The sequence below is a fragment of the Rhinatrema bivittatum genome, chromosome 10, assembly GCF_901001135.1.
Source record: "Rhinatrema bivittatum chromosome 10, aRhiBiv1.1, whole genome shotgun sequence".
Classification (NCBI taxonomy): Eukaryota; Metazoa; Chordata; class Amphibia; order Gymnophiona; family Rhinatrematidae; genus Rhinatrema; species Rhinatrema bivittatum.
In genome coordinates this window covers 61,033,591-61,056,890 of record NC_042624.1, presented here as the reverse complement: position 1 = coordinate 61,056,890, position 23,300 = coordinate 61,033,591, and the positions used below count along the sequence as shown (strand labels likewise).

Sequence of the window (23,300 nt, the reverse complement as noted above, 5' to 3'; positions counted from 1 at the left end):
CATGATAAGAATCACATCAACCCGGTTTACAATTAACATGTGTGTGGAGGCAGGGAGTAACATAGTGATAAACATTTCCCAATTCAACATTAAATATAGTGTGAAACTTAAAAAATATTAAAACAATAATTAGGACGTGAGAAAGTTACAAAAAACAGGGAATAATAACTAGGACCAGAAAGGGGGAGGGAATTAAAAAAGAGAATATTTACATTTCAGCCAACTGTTTCCAAATTAATAAATATGTATAATGTTATAAGCAAAAGATGTGTTGATGGGATGAAGTGTGGAGAATTTAATCCAGTTCTGGGAAAGCTTTTTTAAAAAGCCAAGTTTTTAGTCTTTTCCTGAAAGTATGAACGCATGGTTCTTGTCTTAAGTCCGGTGGGATAGAGTTCCAAAGGGTTGGACCTGCTGATGAGAGAGCTCTAGAACTGTAGGATTTATGTTGGAAGGTTTTAGCATGTGGAACCTGAAGTGATTCTTTGTAGTGTTCCCTGATGGGTCTGGCGGATGTGTGTTTTTTAAAAGGGATTTGTAGGTCGAGTTGAGTGTATTGGTGGATGTTCTTGTAGATCATCATGATGGTTTTATAAATGATTCTGAAGTGGATCGGTAACCAATGAAGGTCTTTGAGGATGGGAGAGATGTGTTCGATTTTCCTGGAGTTTGTAAGGATTCTGGCTGCTGTGTTCTGGACCATCTGCAGAGGCTTGGTGTAGGAAGCTGGGAGGCCTAGTAGTAGAGAATTGCAATAATCTAATTTGGAGAAGATTATTGCTTGCAGGATTGATCTAAAGTCATGTGCGTGGAAGAGAGGTTTTATTCTTTTCAGAATATGTAATTTGTGGAAGCAGTCTTTTTTACCAAGATGGAACACTTGGGGTATTTTTTTGGACTGTTGGTGTTGTTTTGGTCCTCTCAGAAGACATCGGAAGTGGTGTGTATTTATTTTTAGTGTTTCTTTCTTAGGAACACCCCCCTCGCTCATGGAGCTCTGAGGGGACACCCCTCCCCAGCACGACCCCTGGTGCCGTTGAGTTCCAGTAACGTGGCCATGATTTATAAAAAGCTTGCCCACCTCTCTTCTAGTCGTTCTGCTGAAGGACCTGTTTGATAGGTCCTCTGAGTCAGAAGAGGTGCCGCAGGACTGGAGAAAGGCACTTGTGGTTCCCTCTTTACAAAAGTGGCATCAGAGAGGAGGTTGGAAACTACTGGTGGGGTTAGCCTCACCTCGCTGTTGGAAATATTTAATGGAGACTTTGCTGAAGGAAAGGACTGTGAACTATCTACAATGCAGTAGTTTGCAGAATCCGAGGCAGCATGGTTTTACCAGAGGAAGATTGTGTCAAATGAATCCAATCGATTTGTTTTCAATTGGGGACTAAAGAATTAGATCAAGGGTGTGCGCTGGGTATTGTTAACTTGGTTTCAGCAAAGCTTTTGTCACTGTCCCACATAGGAGGCTTATGAACAGCCTGGGAGTGGGTCACAAGGGGGTGGACTGGATTAGAAATTGGTTGACTGATAGATGACAGACATTAGTGATAAACGGAAATCACTCTGAGGAGAGAAAGGTGATTAGTGGAATGCCTTGGGGATCACTTCTGGAGCCAGTTCTGTTCAATATCTTTGTGAGCAATATTGCAGAGGGGTCAGAAGGAAACGTTTGTCTTTTTGCAGATGACACTTAGAACCACAACAGAATGGAACCCCCGGAGGGTGTAGTCAACATGAGAAGTGCTCTAAGAAAGTTTGAGGAGTGGTCAAATACTTGCAATTAGGTGTCAGTGGCAAAAAGCGAATGGGGTGAAAGAGGGGACGGAAGACTGAGCATGAATCGGGAGAGACTCCTTGGGATAATGGCGAGAGCAAGGATGATCTGAAGGTAATGAAGCAATGTGACAAGGCGGTGCCAGAGGGATGCTGGACTGCGAAGAGAGAGGCACAATCAGCAGGAGAAAAAGGTGAGAACACCCTTGTACGGGTCACTGGCGAGGCCTCACCTGGAGGGCTGAGATCCATTCTGGGTGCCATATCTCAAAAATAGATAGAAGCCGTCCAGAGAAAGGCAACCAAAATAATGAGCAGTCTGTACCAACAGACAGACAAGATGAGATGTGAGGACCTAAATATGTAATACCCTAGGAGAGAGGAGAGACAGGAGGATACCTGAAAGGATTAAACATGCACAAGAGACAAACCTTTGCAAATGGAAAGAAAGCTGTAGAACTGTTATTCGCCTTGAAGGGACTGCAAGATGGAATATAAATAAAATAAATAAATAACTCCAGGGTGGCAGTCTCAGGAAGACCATCAGGAAAAGGTGGTGGATGCAGGGAATGCCCTACTGGCAAGTTGGTGAAGACCAAAATGGCGATGGAATTCAAATGCACGTGGAATACACACAGAGGATGGACATGAGGCCCTGGGGTAGCCTGTGGTAACTTTTGCATCTGGGGCAACTGCACGGAGCAGCTTAAACCCTATACAAGCAGGCTGGGGGGGGGGGGGGGTCACCTGCACGGAGCAGCAGTTATAACCCTGAACACCTTGCAGGGCAGACTGGATGAACCATTTGGGTCTTTATCTGCCGTCATTTGCTGTTACATCGGCTCCTATTTTCTCCTTCCATACTACCTCCTCCCCTTGCATCCCGAAGGTCTCTCTTCCTCATCTGCCTTCCTTTCAGTTTCTCCTTTTCTGCTCTGATCTCTCTTGCAGTCTTCCCTCCCTCAGCTTCACATCCCTCTCTCCAACCTTTCTGCCCTCTTCCATGCTCATCTCTTCCTCCTCCACCCTCGCTCCCTTCCTTTCGTTTGCCAGTCTCTCACCTCCTTGACCTAGCCTCTCATCCCTCCTTCCTCCAGTCTCCTCATCCAGCCTGATCCATCCCTCTCCAAGCCTCCACCCCCTTCCACCCTCCAACCAGTCCTTCCCAACTGCCGTGACCTTCAGTGACTGTTGCTGTCCCTTGCCATTCGCTGCCTCCTTCCTGTTGCCGAGCTCCGTTTGCCATGAGCCAGGCAGCCCTAGGAGTGAAGCCGGAGTCACTGGGCCAGACCGAGAGCAGCGCGGTCTGCAAAGGCGACTCGGTGGCAACCACCGCCAGGCCACCGGGCCAGCAACAGAGGCAGGGAAGCAGAGCAGCGACAACAGAGGGTGTGAGCGAACCGGGGCGGGGTTGAGGGGTGGGGGGATGGGGAGGCAGTTTGCAGGAGTCCTTGGTCAATGGCAACGATAAAAATTCCACGGCATTTGCTGGGGCATTGACTAAATGGTTGCTCTGTAACAAGGATCATAGTTATTATTAAATCCAACGCTCTCACAGGAAGAAATACAGCAATTAAAATTTCCACAATAACTTTAAAAAAGGGGAGCGACACGGAAATAACGGGGGGGGGGGGGGGGGGGCTATATTCCGCCGCCGTGTGGCTCAGCTAGCTGAATATATCCGGCTTTAAAGACCGCTGGATACGTTTATCTGGCTAACTCTAGCACAGTCCTATGGGCCGACCAGAATTAGCCAGATAAGTTATCTGGCGAACTCTGAATTTCGGAGTTAGCCAGATACAGACCTCGAGGAAGATGGAAAGAATCTGAAAAAAGTGCAACCCAGAAAAGTAAAACGTTTCCCGGCAGCGCAGCGTCTATGTAGGAGCAGCGTGTCAGTGGCGCAGAATAGCCGTCATAGCCCTGCGCTGGTTTCCTGGAAGCCGGCCTATGGTGAAAGTCAGGCAGAACATCGAATGCCTGGATGTGTGTGTGTGTGTGCTAAGAAAACTGGTCATTTTATGCCTCGCCGATCCCTGGGACAGGATGGCGATTGCTCACAGCACATAAGAGCTGCAGATGATAAATGCAGGCAGAGAAAACTTGCAGCCATGCAGCCAAAGGCCTGAGACAAAGGTTCCACCCACTCATGGAACGGCTGCAAACGCAGGGGGACACTGGCAAGTAAAGAATGCAGATTAAAGAATGAGGCCAATCTGCCACGTCATTTACCGGAGCAAACCGGCAGCCTGAAAGCTACCTTTCCCCCGTCTGGCTAGGCTGGGAAAACAACGCATGCAGATTGCACTTTTCAATCCAGGCACGGGGTTTTCCACTAAAAATGTTGCTTGCTGAAAAAGCAGGTGCATCACTCCAAGGGTCCTCTGTGCATGTGCTCCTTCCCTTTGAGAACATGGTACAAGGACTTTGCACGTAGCTGGATAATGCGTATGTTGCCTCCTCCCTCCCGTAGTGTTGTAAGATTCAGTGAAACCGCCGTGGTTGGAGCTTTTTGAAGTTTCGGAAGTAGGAAGAACAAGTGCCAGGAAATCTGGGGCTGGTCAGCAAGCAGCATAGGTTAGAGAAGCCTGGGGTAATAACAACTAAGCGCCCAATTAATCAGAGCTTAAATGATGGAAACTGCCACCCTTGCAGCCCTGTGTGCTAGAGCACCCCTGGGCACCCCTCGACTCATATAAAAAGCAGGACGCAGGAAGGAGGGAGCGGCGGAGAAGAGAGAGATGGAAAAGGGGCTCCCTAAAGGAGCAGCAGCGTGGGCTTTGGAGGGAGACCCGCAGACCAGGAGGAGGATGCTGACGGCCGGCGAGGGCTGCATGGATGGCGAGAATGTGCGAAACCAGGGCCAGTAAGACTGTCTTCCATGAGCTAAGCAGGGACCTGGAGAGCCTTCCTTACCCTTTCCCGATACTGTTCTAGAACAGGCTTGAATTATACTCATCTAGTGTTTAAACTAAAGTGTTAACATTTGCCGAAAATAGTGCTACAAGAACACTGCTGTGATAACGATGGTGTCTAGGGTAGCCCTCCCCACCTCCCCAAAAATGGACCCTTGTGGTTTGGGGTGCAGATGGACCCCCACCCCTACCCCCACTCGGCAGAGGGCATGGGATGCCCCCTGGTCCTGGGCCCCGTCCACACCATTTTTCAAAATGGCGTTGACCAGCCCTTGCCCCTTCACCTGCCCCTCCCCGCAGACCACCAGGAAGTGGATTTTTTTAGGGGTGGGAGTGAGGGGCTACCCTAGATGCCAGGGCTTTTAATATATTTTGAAGCAGGGGTAGGGATGGCCTGGGGGTCCTTTGACATAGGAAGCCATTTTGAGGGTTTAAGGTGGGGGGGGGGGGGGGGGGGAGGGAAGGGAATGGGTCATTGCTGCAATTTTGCCCTAGATTTTTTTTTTTAATTTCAGGAGGGCCAGGAGGTTGCCATCAACCACCCCCCTCCACTGGGCTGATTTTTTTGCCTGGGGAGAGGGTCATGTTTTTGGGCCACTGGCTCTTTAATTTTCCTGCGGGAGCACTGGGGTCTCGCATTAGTATCCTAATTCTCCTGCAGGAAAATACCTACAGCGCCTTCAAACGCAATAAAATAATAGGGCTGACTTTTTTCCAAGTCAGCCGTGTTTTTTTTATTTACATAGGTTTGCCTACGCATAAGCTGCTTTGCATGCATTAGGCAATTTTATGCATGCAAATACATGCAAAGCAGCTTATTTCCACAGGGGAGGAAATCTTTTGTTCTATTGCGCAGTATCGTGCAACAGTGCCGCAATGTGGTGATATCATGCAATAAACAGCATTTAACACGCGTTGCATGCTGTTTAGCTCACAGTTTTGCCATATCACTGCTTAGCAAATCCACCTGCTAGATGGTAAGCTCTCTGGGGCAGTACCTGAATGTAACTTGCCTTGAGCTCAGGTTTGGAAAGGCGAGTAATCAAACCTAAAATCCAAATTCTAATGAAGATTCCCTGCAGGAGAGCTGGTTTAGTGCAGAAAATCCACCATCTGTGAAAAGCAAAGGCAAACTGGAGAGGGTCAACCCTGAGAAAGCCGCTCAGCAGGGGAGATGAGCAGATCCAGTTAGCCTCTGATCTTTGAATGGGTATTCGGCATCCTTTACCGGTTTAGCTGTGCATCTGAATATCTGGCCAAATGTACCAGCTCATAGTCTGAATGTGCAGCTTTAGGCCTGCCACTTGCACTGAATATCTGCTTTATTTTTTTAAAAATCTGGGATTTAGCACACGCCTTTTCACTGGCAGCTGAAGGTGAGTTACATCCAGGTACAGTCTGCGTTTATATCATCGCTCTAACCGGCCGAATCTGAAAGCCCTCCCCCCAGGCCTTCGTCTTTTTACCCAGCTAAATCTGTGCAGCCAGTTAAAAGGACCTAATTTTTATATGAACAGATTAATCTGGCTAAAGCCCCCGTTTAGCTTGTAACATGCATTGAATATTGACCCCAAAATGGTGGCTAGAGATTTTAGAGCATTTTAAGAATTTATTTGTATTTATCTACAGCCTTTTCATAGCTGAATTAGATATTTGCTGCTGTCAATCCAATTTGAAATTGAATAATAAAGATTACATTCCTTTCCACAAAAATATCAGCGAGCTGTGGCAGTGTGCTACAAGCCCACAATACAAACGGACTTAAATTTGGATCGGAAATGTCAGGTAGGCACAGGCTAGCTTGACCTCTTTTTAGAAGGGTTTTCCTCCTAATTTTAGAGATGCTTCCACTGCAGGTCTTTTTATCACAAATATAATGGTAAGGTCCTCAGATCCAGGAAGGTTAAAAAGTGCAGCAAACTCAGTATTTTTGGAAATTATTATATGCAATATAAAACCTTGTTATTTTCAGTATTGATAAGTACGTCTAGTAATGTGCATTTGTTGCCATAGTGGATTGAGGACATTGCTTCCCTATGTTCAGTGTAACATGCATTTTCAGATTTGGTTTTGCACACACGTTTGCAATAGATAAACAGGCCGATGCAACGTCGGCTTGCGTTAAAGGGGCACTCATGATTAATTGCCTGCCCCTTTAACGTGTGCCGGATCCACCTCACCAGGAGGGCCCATTGCAAAATGCAAATGAGCTGCTGTGGTAAAAAGGAGGTGCTAGGGACACCGCGCGCCCCTAGTGCCTCCTCTCCCAGTAAGTAAGTATGTTATTAGGAGTTAAATCCAAAGGCCCTTATGGGGTTTCAAATTTAATCTCGTTTCAATTTTATTTTTGGGATAAAGTATCACTGGCTTGTCCAACCTGTATGTAAACAGACGTGAAGTGTATTCGATATGTTCGGTATATAAAAATGCCTAAATAAATAAATAAAATGGACGCTCAATTTTAGAGCGTCCCTTTTCCTAACCTGACCGCCAGCACCCCCCCCCCCCCTTTTTTTTTTTTTCGGGACATTACAATTTTGTACTTCCTCCGACTTAATATTGCCATGATATTAAGTCGGAGGAAGTACAGAAAAGCAGCATGTTCTGCTTTTCTGTACACGTTTTGGGCTCCTGCTCTGGGCAGGCGTTAATTTTGTGCCTTTGGGCGCATTTTTTTTTTGTTTTGCGTGGTGGGGGGAGGGGGGAATAGATAATAACCTCATCAGCATGCATTTACATGTGATGAGCACTATTACCTACGCTCACGATTGGACGCGTATTTTGGACACACTAACCCCTGCTTTGCATCCAGTCGCGGGTTGAGCCGTGCGCTGCAGCCAGCGCACAGTATTGCATCGGCATGAAAGTAAATTACGTTCTTCTTTGGTCATTCCATATCCTTCAGACATCAAACCTAATTGATTTCCTATGTACAGGTCCCCTAATGTTCAAACTCTGAAACCAGCCTCCACCTTACTGGCTTCTTATACCTTTGCATTTTGTACATAAACCGAAAACATAGAGAACATCGGTCTCCCATCTCTGAGAAAGGGATATTCCCCTGGAAGTCAGAGACAACAGATGATGATGATTTAATGAGAGTGTTGTTCCAATGACATTGTTTGCGTTGCAGCCGCTGCAGAGAAGTAACGGTGGATGGAAACGTGTTTTGACACGCTTACAAGTCAGAAGCAGGATCTGTAAGCATCTCGTCGGTGGTCAGAGGCTTCGGCTGGGCTACTCAAGGCTCACTCTGCACCTGCGGCAGAACTGCCCCCAGGCCTCATTCTTTTCTTGCTGGTTGGTAAATACCGAGGCCGGCCCGGCACAGGGTAGGATTAGAAATAGCACTGAGCCGGCTCGATCGATAAGTCTTCACCTTGGAAAAGGTGACTGAGGAGAGACACAAGGGCGGAATATCAAATCGCCAAAGGCGTGGAGGAAGCGAACAGGGAGCAAGTGTTCACTGCTCTCATAATGCAGGAGCTCAAGGGCAAGCGGCAGCTTTTAAAAACCACACTAAAGTTCTGTATTTCAGCACACAGCACAGAGGAAAGCTGCGGAGCTCACTGCTGCAAGATTTTGTGGAGGCAAATCAGTAAAACCCGGCTATACTGCTGTATGAACCCGGGAGGCAAATTTGGCACAGGCAGTTAAGCCCTACGCTTCTTCTAGAGCGCTGGGGACTCCTCTCAGCACTTATGGAACGGGATCCTGGAGGCCGAGCATCTAAAATCCAAGAAGGCCCTAAAGCCCTGGCTTGTTGCTCGTTCTGTCTGTTGACAGGGGGACCGAGCTTCCCGCAGGGGCCACGGTTACCAGCATATTTATCTTGGGATGAGAACTGGGTTAAATTTTATTGTACCGAGTTGGAAGTTCGGGCTGGGTTTGGTGGGGGAGGGTAGAGGTTTTAGAATTTTTTTTAATGCATCAGATATGGGGCTGGGGAGGTGGGATATTGTACTTTAGAATGCGCTGTACCAAGCTTTGTTGTCTGCGCGTAATAACGCTTTATTTATTAAATAAATAAAGGGGGGGGGGGGGCGCAAGACAAATTTCTGGACATCGGATCAGTTCCAGATGACTTCAATGGCAGTCACCTGTAGCTGCCACTTAAATCATGACCGCCAGAAAATCGGAAGCACAGTTTCCGACTCATTCCTCTTATGTCCCCACTGCTTGCCACCCTGGGACACAGCACGCTGGGCTGGATGGAGCTTGGCTCTGACCCAGGCCCCGATGTGGAATAAGCTGCGCTGGGCTGTACACACAATTTCTGGGCACAGACTTTACTCTTGATGCAGCACAAAAAATGTACACACAAATCAGTGTAAAACTATGGACGCAAATGAGTGCACCTCCATGTAAGTCCCATGTTAATGAAGGCATTAGCCATTACTCCCTGATTCGGAGAGGTAAATGTAGTTGGGCTGTTAAGTCTATGGGGCTGAACCTGGAGTTCGTGGTGTGGGGGTCCTGCACTTTAGCATTTATGTGCAGAAAACACAATTTGTGTATAAAGCAAGCTTTCTGTGCAGCCAATATGCCTTGTGCACAAATTGTGTTTTTAATGTGCATAACTTGTGCTTTCTATGCATAAATCATATTTTATTTAATTTATTTAAATGTATATATATATTGCCTTCCATGCATGCCCTTGCACAGCTTCATGTTAGCGTGTTTTTGTTTTCACTCCAGATGCATTAGCAAACCATTAGTTTACTACATCGGGAGTTAACTCCATTTTTACCTTGGGAGTAAAGAAAATGTGAGCTAAAATAATATAGCTTGCATATATTACTCACATTTTATAACGGCAAACCTTTTTTGTTCTTAGGAGAGTCTCGCTGAATATTTCTACAAGTCACAGAAACCAATCACTGGAGCACAAGTACAATCTACAGTCATAATCCTCTTCCTAGGACACAAAACACAAAGCACGCCCCCATCACCCCCTCTGCCTCCCCGCAGCCGTTAGGGTCACCAATGCCAGGCCTGATTCAAGAAAAGGCCTTTTCTTATTCTGTGCCTATAGAAAGACTCTTTAGCAGAAAGGGGTAACCTGTGCAGAGTGGCAGATGCTACCCTAAGGGGGTGTCATGTAATGTTGCAGCGCCACCCCTAATACCCACGCAGGTAATACCCACCTGCCAAGCACAGCAGAGACCTGCCTGCACCTCACATGTGCTCCTATACTGGCAACCTCCTACTCTCTGTCTGAGTTCCTGTTTGCCTCTGGACAAGTTCCCTGCCTGCAAGTATCCCCTGGTGATTTCTAGGGACACTGGGACCCCCCACAGAAGCAGAGGGTCACACAGTTCCTACAAAAACACCCACAGACCAAATATACACAATACCAGGATTGTTAGTCAGACCAAGACAGGCAGAGTTAACAAACTAATACGTTTACTGAGAAAAAATGAGAAAAGATTTAAACTGCAAACAGAAACAGGTAAAACAACAAGGATTAAACAGTGGAAACTAGCTAAACACTTTTCACTACTTATCTATAGTGCCCGGGGAGGTCAGGAAAAAGGCTGTCCACAGAAATTGGACAGGGCCTCAGCACAGAGGTCTGCTCTCTCTGTACTCCCAGCCGAGACTGGAGAGCGCCAGAACCCTCAGAGCGAGCTCTCCATCTGCAGGGCCAATCAGAGCACACAGTATTAGCAGCTTCCTGGACAATGGCACTTAGGGTGTTTCAGTGTTACATGCACTCAGGGCAGCTGGGATGCGTATGCTGATCAAGCCACCTTCAGTCAGGGCAGCATCCAAAGCCTCTGCTTGAACTAAAATGCAGAGGGGTCCAGCACACAGGACATGAGCTCTCTGGGGAAAAGTGTCACAGAGCAGAGCAACAAACCACAGAGCATGCAAAACCCCTCCATATAAAATAAATAAATAAACTTGCTGGGCCAGGCAGCTCTTTTTCTGCCACCATTTGCTAATCTTCTATGATGCTCAGCGGGCCGGAGAATAGGAAAGTTACCCAGGTATTCAGCTGGGCGAGTCAGCCACTAAAGTTAGTTCCTCAGATACAGCTGCTCAGGTAACTATAGGATGGTGGTTTCTCCAGCCAGACCTTCCTGGTTAAGCTGATCTAGCTAATGCTGAAGACTAGCACCAGCTGCATACGTTATAGCCAGGCCACTAAAAAGCGTCCCACCTTGCTTCTTTTTATCAGTTACATTTTAATGGTTTACCCAGGTACAATGTTACCGGTGAGAGGAACGTGAAATTCATATCTTGAAGTTTCTCCAGCTAACATAAAATTTAGCTGAAGAAACCCCTTTTGAATATCAACCTCCCAGTGAATAAAGCAAACTGAGCCTAAAAATTAATGGACCACTTTCATATGGAATAGAAATAGATAGGAATTTTAACAAACAAAACAAAACAGGATGTTCTTTATAATAAGGGTTGATATCCCATTTAGGTCTAACATCCTGAATCCTTGTGCAAGTGCACCACCTGGTGGTCAGTTTCTGAAACTGTTACATGGAGTGAGTCAAATCCACAGACCAAACCAACGGGCCGATACAGAAAAAAGTGCGCACAGGCCACTCTCCTGTGCGCGCGATTTAGTATTGGCCCGCATGCAAATGAGGGCCCGTGGTAAAAAGAGGCGCTAGGGACACTAGCGCGTCCCTAGCGCCTCCTTTTTGACAGAAGCGGTGGCTGTCAGCGGGTTTGACAGCCGACGCTCAATTTTACCGGCGTTGGTTCCTGAGCCTGCTGACAGCCACGGGCACATTTAAAATTTTTTTTTTTAATTTAATTTTTGGGGTCTCCGATATAATATCGCTATGATATTAAGTCGGAGGGTGTACAGAAAAGCAGTTTTTTCTGCTTTTCGGTACACTTCCCCGATGCGGGCCAAAATTAGCGCCTACCTTTGGGGAGGCGTTAATTTCTGAAAGTAAAATGTTCGGCTTCGCTGCACATTTTGCTTTCTGTATCGCGCGGGGATGTCTAATAGGCCCATCAACATGCATTTGCATGTTGCGGGCGCTATTAGTTTTGGGGGGGGGGGTTGGCCGCGCGTTTTCGACGCGCTAGCTTTACCCCTTATACAGTAAGGGGTAATAGCGCATTGAAAACGCGTGTCCAAACCTGGGCTAACGGTGCGCTCCACTGGAGCGCACTGTACTGAATCAGCCCGCAAGTTTGGTCTCCACAGAAATGCGATGGGAAAAAGCTTTAGCAAATCTAGTCCCCCATCTGCTCCTCTAACGTTCGATGCCTGCCACCTCCGTCTTTACATTGCGACTGGTGGAAGAGAGAGCATTTCCTCACTGCTTCCCAAGGATCCTCTCTTTGTCCACTTCAGCTACTACAGAACTCTACTGCTGGGCACCTTTATTGCTGGCCCCGATGCCCTCCTGGCTGTTTCTCCTTCACGTGCAGTTGCAGTCATGATATGACCTCTGCCCTGCCCTCGACACCCCTCCCCCCTCCCCCAAATTCCGCTCAATGTCCTCTTTGCTCCCAGTTGTACACAGTATCCCCCCTCCCAGACCAAGTCCTTCACCCCCCACTGTCCTGGCTTTTCTCTGGAATTCATTTTGTCCCTGCGTCCAAGATGCTCCGTTGCTAGTCCTCTTCCAGTCCAGGCTAAAACCTCATCTCACCTTCACCCCTAACTCCTTGGCACTGCTCCGACACTGGGCTCATGTTTTCTCTTTACTTTTTCACTGTTTCGACTAAGGGACTCCCGTAAAGGCTGAAAATAAATCAACGGTTTCCGAAAACAGCTCAGTTCATGCCTTTTTCTGGGCCAAAACGTCCCCTCTATTTATCCCAGTCTATGGGTCCCTCCTGACAAGCCTGGAGGACGTTTAGGGCATTAAACACTAGGGATGTGAATCGTTTTTTGACGATTTAAAATATCGTCCGATATATTTTAAATCGTCAAAAATCGTTAGAGGCGATATATAATAGGAATTCCCCCGATTTATCGTCAAAAATCGTAAATCGGGGGAAGGGGGAGGGGAAGGGGGAGGGCGGAAAAACCGGCACACTAAAACATCCCTAAAACCCACCCCGACCCTTTAAAATAAATCCCCCACCCTCCCGAACCCCCCCAAAATGCTTTAAATTACCTGGGGTCCAGTGGGGAGATCCCGGTGTGATCTTCCACTCTCGGGCCACGTCTGCGTTAATGGCGCCGGCGCTATTTCGGTTCCTGTCCCCCAACGTCAAGAGCGCAGAAGATCGCTCCCGGACCCCCGCTGGAACCCCCAGGGACTTTTGGCCAGCTTGGGGGGGCCTCCTGACCCCCACAAGACTTGCCAAAAGTCCAGCGGGGGTCCGGAACGACCTGCAGTCGAATCGTGTTGCCGTACGGCCGGCGCCATTTTGTGCAAAATGGCACCGGACGTACGGCAACACGATTCGACTGCAGGAGGTCGTTCCCGGACCCCTGCTGGACCCCCAGGGACTTTTGGCCAGATTGGGGGGGCCTCCTGACCCCCACAAGACTTTCTTGTGGGCAACACGATTCGACTGCAGGAGGTCGTTCCGGACCCCCGCTGGACTTTTGGCAAGTCTTGTGGGGGTCAGGAGGCCCCCCCAAGCTGGGCAAAAGTCCCTGGGGGTCCAGCGGGGGTCCGGGAGCGATCTCCTACGCTCCTGACGTCGGGGGACAAAAAACAAAATGGCGCCGGCGCTACTTCTACAACGCACCGGAGGCCCGAGAGTAAAAGATCACACCGGGACCCCCCCCCCCCCTCTGGACCCCAGGTAATTTAAGGCATTTTGGGGGGGGTTCGGGAGGGTGGGGGAGGGTTTTAGGGTTGTTTTAGTGTGCCGGTTTTCCCGGCACACTAAAACATGATTTAAACGATATTTACAAACCTAAAACCGCGACGATCCGATTCCCTCCCTCCCCCAGCCAAAATCGATCGTTAAGACGATCGATGACACGATTCACATCTCTATTAAGCACCCTCTGTTGTGTAGGAGACCTGCTGCGTTTGAGAGTCTGCAGGACAGCGCAATCGTCCAGACACCGGTGCACTTACCTTGGCCAGCACGGTCACATATCTCCTCAGCGCCGTCAGTCTCTCTCCCTCCAGCGTGCTGAACTTGGACACTTCCACTCGCAGGGTGTAGTGCACTGCTGACTCCAGGTCTGCCATGTACACCTTGCTCCTGCGCAGGACACGAGACAGAGGAACAGATATCAGAATCAGCACCGCAGGGGCTTTTCACCATTGCGGGCGCTAGAGTCGGCAGGGAGGGGTTCGACGGAACTGCAAGGATCTGGGTAAAGACACGAGCCCTGCAGTCCTGCCGTAAACAGAGCAGCAAAGCCCTGCCTCATCTCAACCAGGGACCGGGCTTTTTCGACAGCAGGCCCAGCCATCTGGAACAACCTCCCCGCAGAACTCAGGCTGGAACCTTTCCTACTTACATTTAAGAAAAAACTCAAAACCTGGCTGTTCCGCCAAGCCTTCCCGGATCCCTCGGACACTCGTTAGATGATTAATCCGCTCACGAGCAATGGAACCTCGCTCCTCCTCTAAATACTTCATTTGCAGTAGCACTCCCCCTAATAATTGGACTAACACTAGACCGGATTCCGTTATGACTCTTGTATTTAATTTATTTTAATACCCTCTTTCGGCCTTTTTTTCTTCCAGCTGCCTAAGCTTCCAAGTTTATGGTCCTTGTTAAATGTAACTTTTGTTTCTTTTGTCTCTTTGATTATAAAAAAGTTGTTCCTTCCGTTTCAGTTATCTACCCCTGTTCGATGTAAACCGATCTGATATGGTATTTAGCCATGAAGGTCGGTATAGAAAAATGCTAAATAAATAAATAAATAAATAAAAAAAATAAATCCCTGCCTCAGGAGGCCGAGAGTCCAGCCTCTCCTTTTAGGCTGGGCCCCCCGAGCCGTGCTCTGCAGGAAATCCTTTCTCCTTCGGTGCGCTGAATGGCAACCGTGTTCTCAACTTCTCCTCATCCCTGACCCAACTACTGGCAGGCTCTCTTTCCCCCCCCCCCCCCCCCCCCCCCCCCCCCCCCCGAAGAATCTGAATTCGATATTTTCTTTTCCAGAAATGACGGGTGTGAGCTGAGAGGGGTCACTCGGAGGCTGCCCACGTCACAGACGCTGGCTGTGGTCTCCGCCCTGTCAATCTTTCTTTGCCCGGAAAGTCCCACGTGGTGCTCGAGTTAGGCCTTTAATCCTTGCACCGCTTTACTGTGTACGGTGCAGCACTCCCTCAGCGGCTAAATAGAAATAAAAGGGTCAAATAATCAAAGAGTTTTACATGGGCAAATGCGGGTTTGCCTGCATTGAAATGAGTCCCCATTCCCTCCAGTAAAAGCCTGCCCCCCATTCACAGCGTGCATGCTGTTACCCACATTGAGTAGGGGACAGGAACAGGGCAGGGAGGCAAAGTATGCACAGGCACCGCATTCTCTAATCCCCCCATAAACTTTCTCACGCATGAGCTGTGCTTGCGCTTCAATGAAGGCGCAAATCCTAGGGCTACTCTGTACATCCGCACTGTGGGTGTGGGTGGGATTTCAAAGGGAAACCCTATGAGGAGCTTGCACTCCTGCAGGCAGTTTCAAAAGTGCCCTCGAGCGGGCGATGGCGCCTGGCAGGGCTGATTTGGAGCATTTCCTAGAGAGTTCCGGAAAGGCCTTGCGAGGCTTTTTTTTCCCCCTGGCGTGCACAGACGTTTGTGCCTAGCCGCTGTTGCACAAGGCTTCCCTGAGAGCTTAACGGAATTCAGTTCTGAAGGGGAGGAGGATGGGTGCGTGTGGCTGATTATCCTGCTATCCACACAGAGACACCCCCCCCCCCCCCCATTGGTTAAGAAACTGCTGTGGGGGTGTTTCCCTGATTCTGCATGATCAGGGCTAGAGAAATGCCCAGCCTGAATTGTTTTGTGATGGGCAACATCCAAAGAGGTGGAAACCAAATCCGTCTCAGCCAAGAGTGTACTGTGCGGATGATAATTGCTTGGTATCTTCTGAATTTTACTAAGATCTTTGCAGGCAGGGGGAACCAGAGAATACTCATACAGCACCTGTCCTCCCATGAAAGGAGAAGCCATCTGATCCTTTCCTGGAGCAGAAGACTGAGGCCTTCCTGTTCAGCCTGGTGACAAACCAATCTGTCTTGGATGTTTTCCACTTGGAAATATCCTGTTTGCAGCATTCTGATCCAGGGACCACTTGTGAGAGTCTAGGAGCTGACTGAGCCTGTCTTCCAGGATATTCTCTTTTCCTTAAGATGGTTCCATGAGAGATGGTCCAGATCTATACCTTTACAGTAAATCTATGATCTTTATTCAACAATACTGAAAGCACTGTACATAGAAATGCCTGCTGAGCCCCTTTATGAAGGGGAGGGAATCAAGTTATCTGAAGGCTGGCAGGTTTATGTATGATTTATTGTGCTTTGTGATACAGTTTCTTAACTATGTATTTGAATGTGCACTATTTTGGGAAGTCTGTAGACCGATTTGGGGTTGTCCTTTGGTGGACTAGAAAGGTGATATTTACGCCCAAAACAGAAACAGGAATTAAAAGAGCGGAATTCTCAATAAGTGCAATTTGTGGCCTTCTTTTGCAATCTGGAGAACCTAACAGTCTGAGGTTACTAGGGGTCAATGGTTTATGTAAACGTGAGCCTTCCCCCACCAGTATGTAGACCTGAACACTGGCTGTGCGCTCTGGTTTCAGTCAAACCAGCATCCTTGCGTTTGACTGGGCTGCCTTGTTGGGCTTCATACTTCTTCAATTGCATGGATGCATTTTCGAGTTCTGTTGCTTGAAGGGGTGTCCAGCTCTGGTCCTCAAGGGCCACAAACCAACCTGGTTTTCAGGATATCCCTAATGAATATGCATGAGAAATATTTCAATATAATTGAGATAGTGAGAAGCAGACTTATCTCATGTATATTCATTTGGGGTATCCTGAAAACCAGATTGATATGCAGCCCTCAAAACTGGAGTACCCTGGCTGGGAAAAAAAACTGTCTCCTCATTCATCCACTTGGCTACCTCTTTGTAGGTGAGGATGGATCTTAGGTGTCATTGTATCAGGTTAGGGCCCTCTGGACACAAAACAGTTCTCTTCTGTACTTGAATGCAAGGGTTTTTATTTATAGGACATAAGTTTATTTACAATTAGTACTGAACTCAATCCAACAGTCTGTTACTCACTGTGAACATTTAGCCCACATCTGATCACACTACATTGCTTCACCAGCATTTCACTTCAAAGTTCACTCCACTATGGAGCTCTCAACCCATTAAGTTGCCCAAACACTGGGCCTTTCCCAGCAACCCCTTGGCCCACCAAGGTCCAATGTGGATACTCGGCAGTGGGAGCCACATCCTAGGCTAACACTGGTCCTAGGCTGTCTCAGTTTAAGCCTTTTGTGGCCTCATTAGCAGGTCACCATCCTTTGACTAGGCAAACTCCACTTTAATGCCCGCCAAATGCCTTTTTTTGCCCTGACAGAGTGAAGAATGTCTGAAGAACCGAAAAGTGGTCTTTGATTAGATCCATTGCCTCTTTGATTACCTCTGAAGAGATCTATTCGATCGCAAGGCAAGTCTGTGAGCCAGTCTGCATTTCATTTCTAAGGCCTGAAGTCACAACCATGAGAGCCTTAGGGCACCAATAGCTATAGCAGTGGCTTTAAATGTTGTCTTGAAAGCATCATAGGTTGATGTTTTCCTACATTTTCCACACTCCTCACCTTGTTTCAGCAAGTGAATGAACTCTTGTTTTTTCAGAGAGGTTCTGCATGGAATGCATACATTTGACCATAAAGATCTGGGAGGATGCTTTATGGGAGCTAAGCATAACATTCTGAAAGAATTTTTTTCTGTAAAGGTCTAAGGTCTTTCACTCATGCCTTGGGGCATGCCTTGGGGGTACTGAAGAATTAGTCTGAGACTTCTTAAACCTTTTCAGAGCAGATCCAGCTACAACAGATTGGTCTGATAACTGAAATTTGTTGAATCCTGTCACCTCCTGGACATGGTATTTGGTTATCAGGCTTCTTTACGACAGGAAGCATTGAGTGTGGGCTTTCCCACATTTTCTTTTGTCTCTGCTGAAGAAGTTGATGGATAGGCACTGCCACCAGCTCCTTAGGTGCATAAAGATACTTGAGGAAGCCAAGAAATGGTGCCCTTGGTCCACCCCTCTACCTCTAAATTTAAGGACAGATCTTCAGACAAGAACCTATTTCTTACCTGTATAGGAGAGGGATTTAATGGGAGCTATGGTAAATATTCCTTTTTGGAATAAACATACTCAGATCTGTAAGCAGTACACAGAACTCTGAATCCAAAATGAAAAGTGGAGTTGAAGTCTGGGAAAGTACTGAACCTAAAGTTATAGTTTCCATATATTTACATGATGATTCTTAGGGCTTCAGAGCTGATGGATACCATATAGTTGGAGAGGCTGCCTTCTGTGATGCTGTATAGCTCCGACTTGGACAGCACCGATGCCAAATCTCAGCACCAATACATCAATTTCAGTGCTTAACTGCTTGGTGAAAATGTGAAGGTCTCAAGTACTGATTCCATCAATACCGCAGTTGATGTCAAGATGCTCAGTGTCGGCACCTCCACATTCTTGAGATGCTGAAAGAGGAACTTCTTGTTGAAAATTACCGAGGCCTAAACTGGAGGGATCTCAGTAAGAATAACAAAGAGAAAAGTACTGAGGTCTTTGGTATGGACCCTTGTAGACCACTGCGGCTGACTTAGTTAGGGAGGCTGAGCTCAGCCCCGTATGAAGTTGCTTGGAAGGACATATAGCCAATGCTGCAGTCTCTCTGCTCTCACTTTTGAGCACCAATGGAGTTAGATGCCAATGCTTTGGTGTCTCCACACAATGCCCAGTGTCAAATCCTTGAGTCCAAAACTCAACTCTAAGGAATCCTTCTTGTGTATCGAATGGGAAGAGAGGAAATTTTCCCTGCTCAAGGTTCACTTTTTTGATTCTGACTCCAAGGTAGATGCTCAACTCCTTGGTGCTGGAGGATTGCCAGTAGTTGGTATTGAAATCTGTTAAACATCGAAAGTTTGTAAACCGTTGTGATGGAGAAACTGAACGACGGTATATAAAACTCGATAAATAAATAAATAAATATAAAAGCAGGGCCATCATGTTCTAGACTCAAACAGTGCAAGCAATTCACATTAGTCAGTAATAGATATCTTGTGACTGCAGCGTGCACAATGCTTGAAGTTGCTGGCTTTCTTCTTTGACACTGGCAAAATCATGATGGAAAACAGACGGACCAAGCTTGTTGAATCACACCTTGCTAAAAGTGAAAAAAATCTGGGAGCCTGGCACCTGCACTGAAAAAGCACCAATAAGTGTGAGTAAAGAAGCTAATGGGACTGGAGAGGGTTAAAAAGTACAGGCTGAGGAGGCCCAATTTTGAAAAAATGTTCCCTCTCATCCAAGTTGAGAAACTCGCCTGATATCACTCATGAACAAAAATGGGACTGAGGTGGCCCCTGCACAATGGTAGCAAGGCAGAAGGTCCTGCACACACCAGGAAAAGCCTTTCAAGGCTTTTCCAGAATTCTCTGGGAAATGCTCCGAGTTGGCCCCATTGAGTGCAGCTGATTCATCCTCCCTCTTCTCAGACAATAATTACATCCAAACCAATCAGGCCTTATGCCAGGCAGGAGCTCACTGCCGAAAACGTTTCTTACTGTGACGAGTTAGCTGAAACACACCACGCCCTAGTCCTCAGCATTCTCCAAATTCCCTATGATAAGAATTTGAAGACTGCCCCCACTTTAGAGTGTGTGCTGAGAGGAGTGGAGGTTACTCGCTCTGCTTGCCTCACTCTAGTTCTTATCTCTGATGAAAACAAAAATTATAAACATTCACTAAACAATAACTGTGTATGAGATAAGAGGTTTTATTTCTACGGAAATGTGCGTGTGTGTTGGGGGGGGGGGGGATTTCTATAACTTAACGGAGTAACCATGCTAGGTAAAAAAAACAAAACCCTTCCACTTGTAGTGACTGCCTGTGGATTATGTAGGGCCAGTCTGGTAGCTCCCGTGTGCTATTCCCGGCCTAGGCTTCTACTTCCTGGACTGTCCGGGGCTAAGGATGCTACAGGGGAGGGGAGGATCCCCTGTCATCACACAATGGTGACACCTAGGGGCCAGACTTTGAATTGCAGGGTTCCGGAATCAGCCCTAGTGCATGGCCCCCAGCTCAGGACTGGCACCGTAATGACTGGCACCGTAATGACCGGCTAACTGAGTGGGGACCATCCCTGGGCAAATAAAAGGCTCATGGCACTGCCGCCCAATGGAGATCGTTTCTGACTGAGCTGGAAGCTCAAGGAGGAGAAGGAAATGATCAGGCCAGACACAGAGCCATCTTCTCTCTCTTCTGCTGCCTTGTCCCTCATCGCTCCCTTCCCCCATCTCCACCCCCACTTAAATTGTCTAGACCCAGCCTTACAGATACGGGGACCCTTCAGGCAGGTGCCGGGAGCCCCCAGAAGGCATGCAGGATCATGAGAGCACGTGGACACCTTCTCCACGGCATATACTGCGCCACCTGCACCATTTTCAAAGCTCCCAGGGTGATCCTGCTAATCTTTTTAGCACAGTCGGCTCGCGAGGTTTGAAAATGCTTGCGGTGCCAGCATTGGAGAGCGAGCAGCACTGCGGCAGTCAGACTTCCTCACAGTAGGATTGTGCTGGGGGCAGGGGATGGGTGTTTGTGGGTGTCACACAGCAACATCACTAGGAGCACTGTGCACATTTTATTTTGGTACTTGGAAGGAACAGGTTGCCGACATGAGCTCTAAGGACAGAAACCTAATAGAATAGAAAGCATTTTATTTCTATACATTGCACATGGGAAGTGGTGAACTTGCTCTGAAACTGATAAAACCCCAATACAAGGTAAGGAGAGGCAAAGGCAGGTACCTGTCCACAGGCTTCCACGTTTTGGAGGGTTCCTGTGAGCTCGTGTCTGCATTTGGTGATTCTGCGAGCCTGAATAAACCTCGTTTGACTCCGGGTAGCGTCCGCAAGACGTGGGTGTAGGAAGATCTCTCATTTCTGGGTCTGGGAAGGCAGAGAGAGAGATATGAAGTATCGGGCCTGCCACTACTGCCGCGGGGAATCTTACCCTGAAGCAACGTCCCTCTACCCCCAGCTCCTCCACCCTGGGCACGGAGGCAGGGACCGACCGGATACGCGCGTAAGGAAAGAAAATGGCTGAGCAGAAGTGCTCTCAGGCTTACCTGGGGAAACTCCCTTTATTTTCTAATCCCCTCACATCCCATTTAACCCAACGATCCTCTGAGCAAACTGTCTGGTGCTAGCAGACCCTGCTCTCTTGGTCTCTCTCCCAGCTCTATGTTTCAGGACAGGCAGATGGCAGAGAGACGAGATCGTCACAAATTAAAATTTATCCCTCCGCCAGCTCCACGGTGACAATACAATAAAAACATGTTTAACGGCAGTGCAGCCAGCAGCACCAGAGCCCAACAAGTTAGCACTGCCATTTCCCCCTCTGCTCCCCACCTCTCCCGGCTCCTTCAAATCCCTCTTGATCGCCCCCCCCCCCCCCCTCCATGTCACACACATACTGCTCTCCTCCCCCCCCCACCCATCTCCTCCTGAGAGAGCCACAGGTGCCTCTCCCCCTCGTCAGCAGCCTGGCATCAATCATCCATTGAGGATGCAGATGCACCATCTGGCGGAAGGTAGCGTGCCATTCAGGAGGGTAACCACCAGAGGGACCGAGAGCTGCCGCCATTGTTCAACACCAGTCATTCAAGGCTTGCTTTTTTGTCCAATTCCTAATGAACTTTTCTGCAATTAGGAAAATGGAAAGTGTGTTGGGGGTGGGGGTGGGGGGATGGAGGAGATGTAGCACAGGGGGAAATGGCAATGGGGAGGGGGACTGAATCGCTCAACTCCGGCTTTGCTGCCAAAATGTTCCCTGTGCCCAGATTGATTCATCAGCTCGAGTGCCTGAGCCTGCTGGCACCGGGACAAATTTCCTGACTCTAAGATCACACGCCGCACGGGGGGGGGGGAGAGAAGAAAGAGAACAGGAGGAAAGAGCAGGATGCTGTGAATGCGGAGGACTGGGGGAGGAAGCAGCCCAGAGAGATGTAAAGACATGGAGGTGGCATTTGCCGATAACAGCCAGTCCCCTCCCCAGGCTCTCTAGAACGTGCAAGGCAGGCCCAGCCTGACCGCCAGGACGCTAACGGCGCACGATGCAGACTCCAGCGCTCTGAGCGCAGCGCATTCAGCAAAGGGCAATGCCACACTTACAGAGGGATATGGGAAGAGAAGCCATTTCTGGAGAGCACGTACAGAGCCGGGAAGGAGCGGACGTTATACTGTGCCACCAGCTCTTTGTTGCGGCTCAGAACTCTCCTTACTTCGATGTTCTTATACTGAACCATGTCCAGCGCCACCTGCGTCAGGGAACAGGGAGGAAGCGCAATCAAATGTCATACAGGTCACACACAAAACTGGAAGCAGCAGCGCATGCGGAGAGCTTGAAGCCAGGGACCCACAAAGTACGGCAGCAGCGGGATCCATTCACGGGAATGATAGTGGTCGGAGGTGCTGGCCCGGGGACAGCTTCGACGGCCCCGGTCTCTCCCGGCAAGGCGTGGTGTAATGAAGCAGTGCGGGAGTAACACACTGAGGCGTGTGGGGGGCCTGGGAATCAGGTGGTCAGTGGCACTCCTACGGGTGCTATTCAAAACTTGCTCAGGCTACTTAAAAGTTGGTACTTCATTCTGAGGAATTTCACATGCTGTGGGCCGAAATACATATCTAATAAATCAAAAGTCACATACAGGGCACAGTAAGGAATATATCGTATACCGAACTGTATATAATATATATGGAAATTCAGTACCTATCAGCACTCTTCCCACTGCCAGCACGGTGCATGAATTTCCATAACCCGAATTATGCCCCTAACCCCACCAGGCCAAACTGTTACCCTGCCAGAAGGTGGAAAGGGGGAGGGGAGGCAGGGCTTACCTCTCTGCCCAGGTACGAATCCTCCTCCTCGAAGATCAGGGCCAGATACTGCTCAGTGTTACTTCTGAAGAAGTTCCACACTTCAGCCGCACTAAAAAGATACAAAACCAGGGTATTGCCGGCAAAATAAACCCTCCTGCCCGATCGCCCTGACCCCACTGAGCCTTCCAGGATGTGGCCCCAGCTCTGTCCATGTTCTCTTCTCCCTTTAAATGCTGCTCCAAGCTCTCCTGCGAATAAACTGCTCTCTGAAACCCTTTCTCCACACAACCTTCCACCCCTATTTTTTTTTTTTTAATTATTATATGTGAATACTTATCCATTACAACTTCATATCTTTTTGCAGAGGTTATGGAAGGGTTCCCAAATTGCAAGGAATGCTCCCATTTTATTTTCTGTTTAGCTATAATTACCGGGAAGTTCCCACAATCTGGCCAAAAAACCACGTCTGGCTAATTTTTAAGTGACCCGGACAACTCCGTGCCTGATTTCAATGTCCTGCCCCGCCAACCTGCAATATTGTACCTGGGTAAAAGCAGGGGATGGTGGTGAGCATTGCTTACATTT

General features: G+C 48.2%; 1 protein-coding gene across 1 annotated transcript in view; it reads right to left on the bottom strand.

The window, feature by feature from the left end:
- Positions 1 to 23,300, bottom strand: part of QSOX1 (quiescin sulfhydryl oxidase 1) — a 114,251-nt gene that overhangs the window by 16,360 nt on the left and 74,591 nt on the right. Inside the window, exons 5-8 of the mRNA XM_029617753.1 lie at positions 22,734 to 22,824; positions 22,008 to 22,153; positions 20,643 to 20,783; positions 13,712 to 13,841 (exon numbers count right to left, since the gene is read on the bottom strand). Coding sequence (XP_029473613.1) covers positions 13,712 to 13,841; positions 20,643 to 20,783; positions 22,008 to 22,153; positions 22,734 to 22,824 — 508 coding nt within the window. The remainder of the gene's footprint in view (positions 1 to 13,711; positions 13,842 to 20,642; positions 20,784 to 22,007; positions 22,154 to 22,733; positions 22,825 to 23,300) is intronic.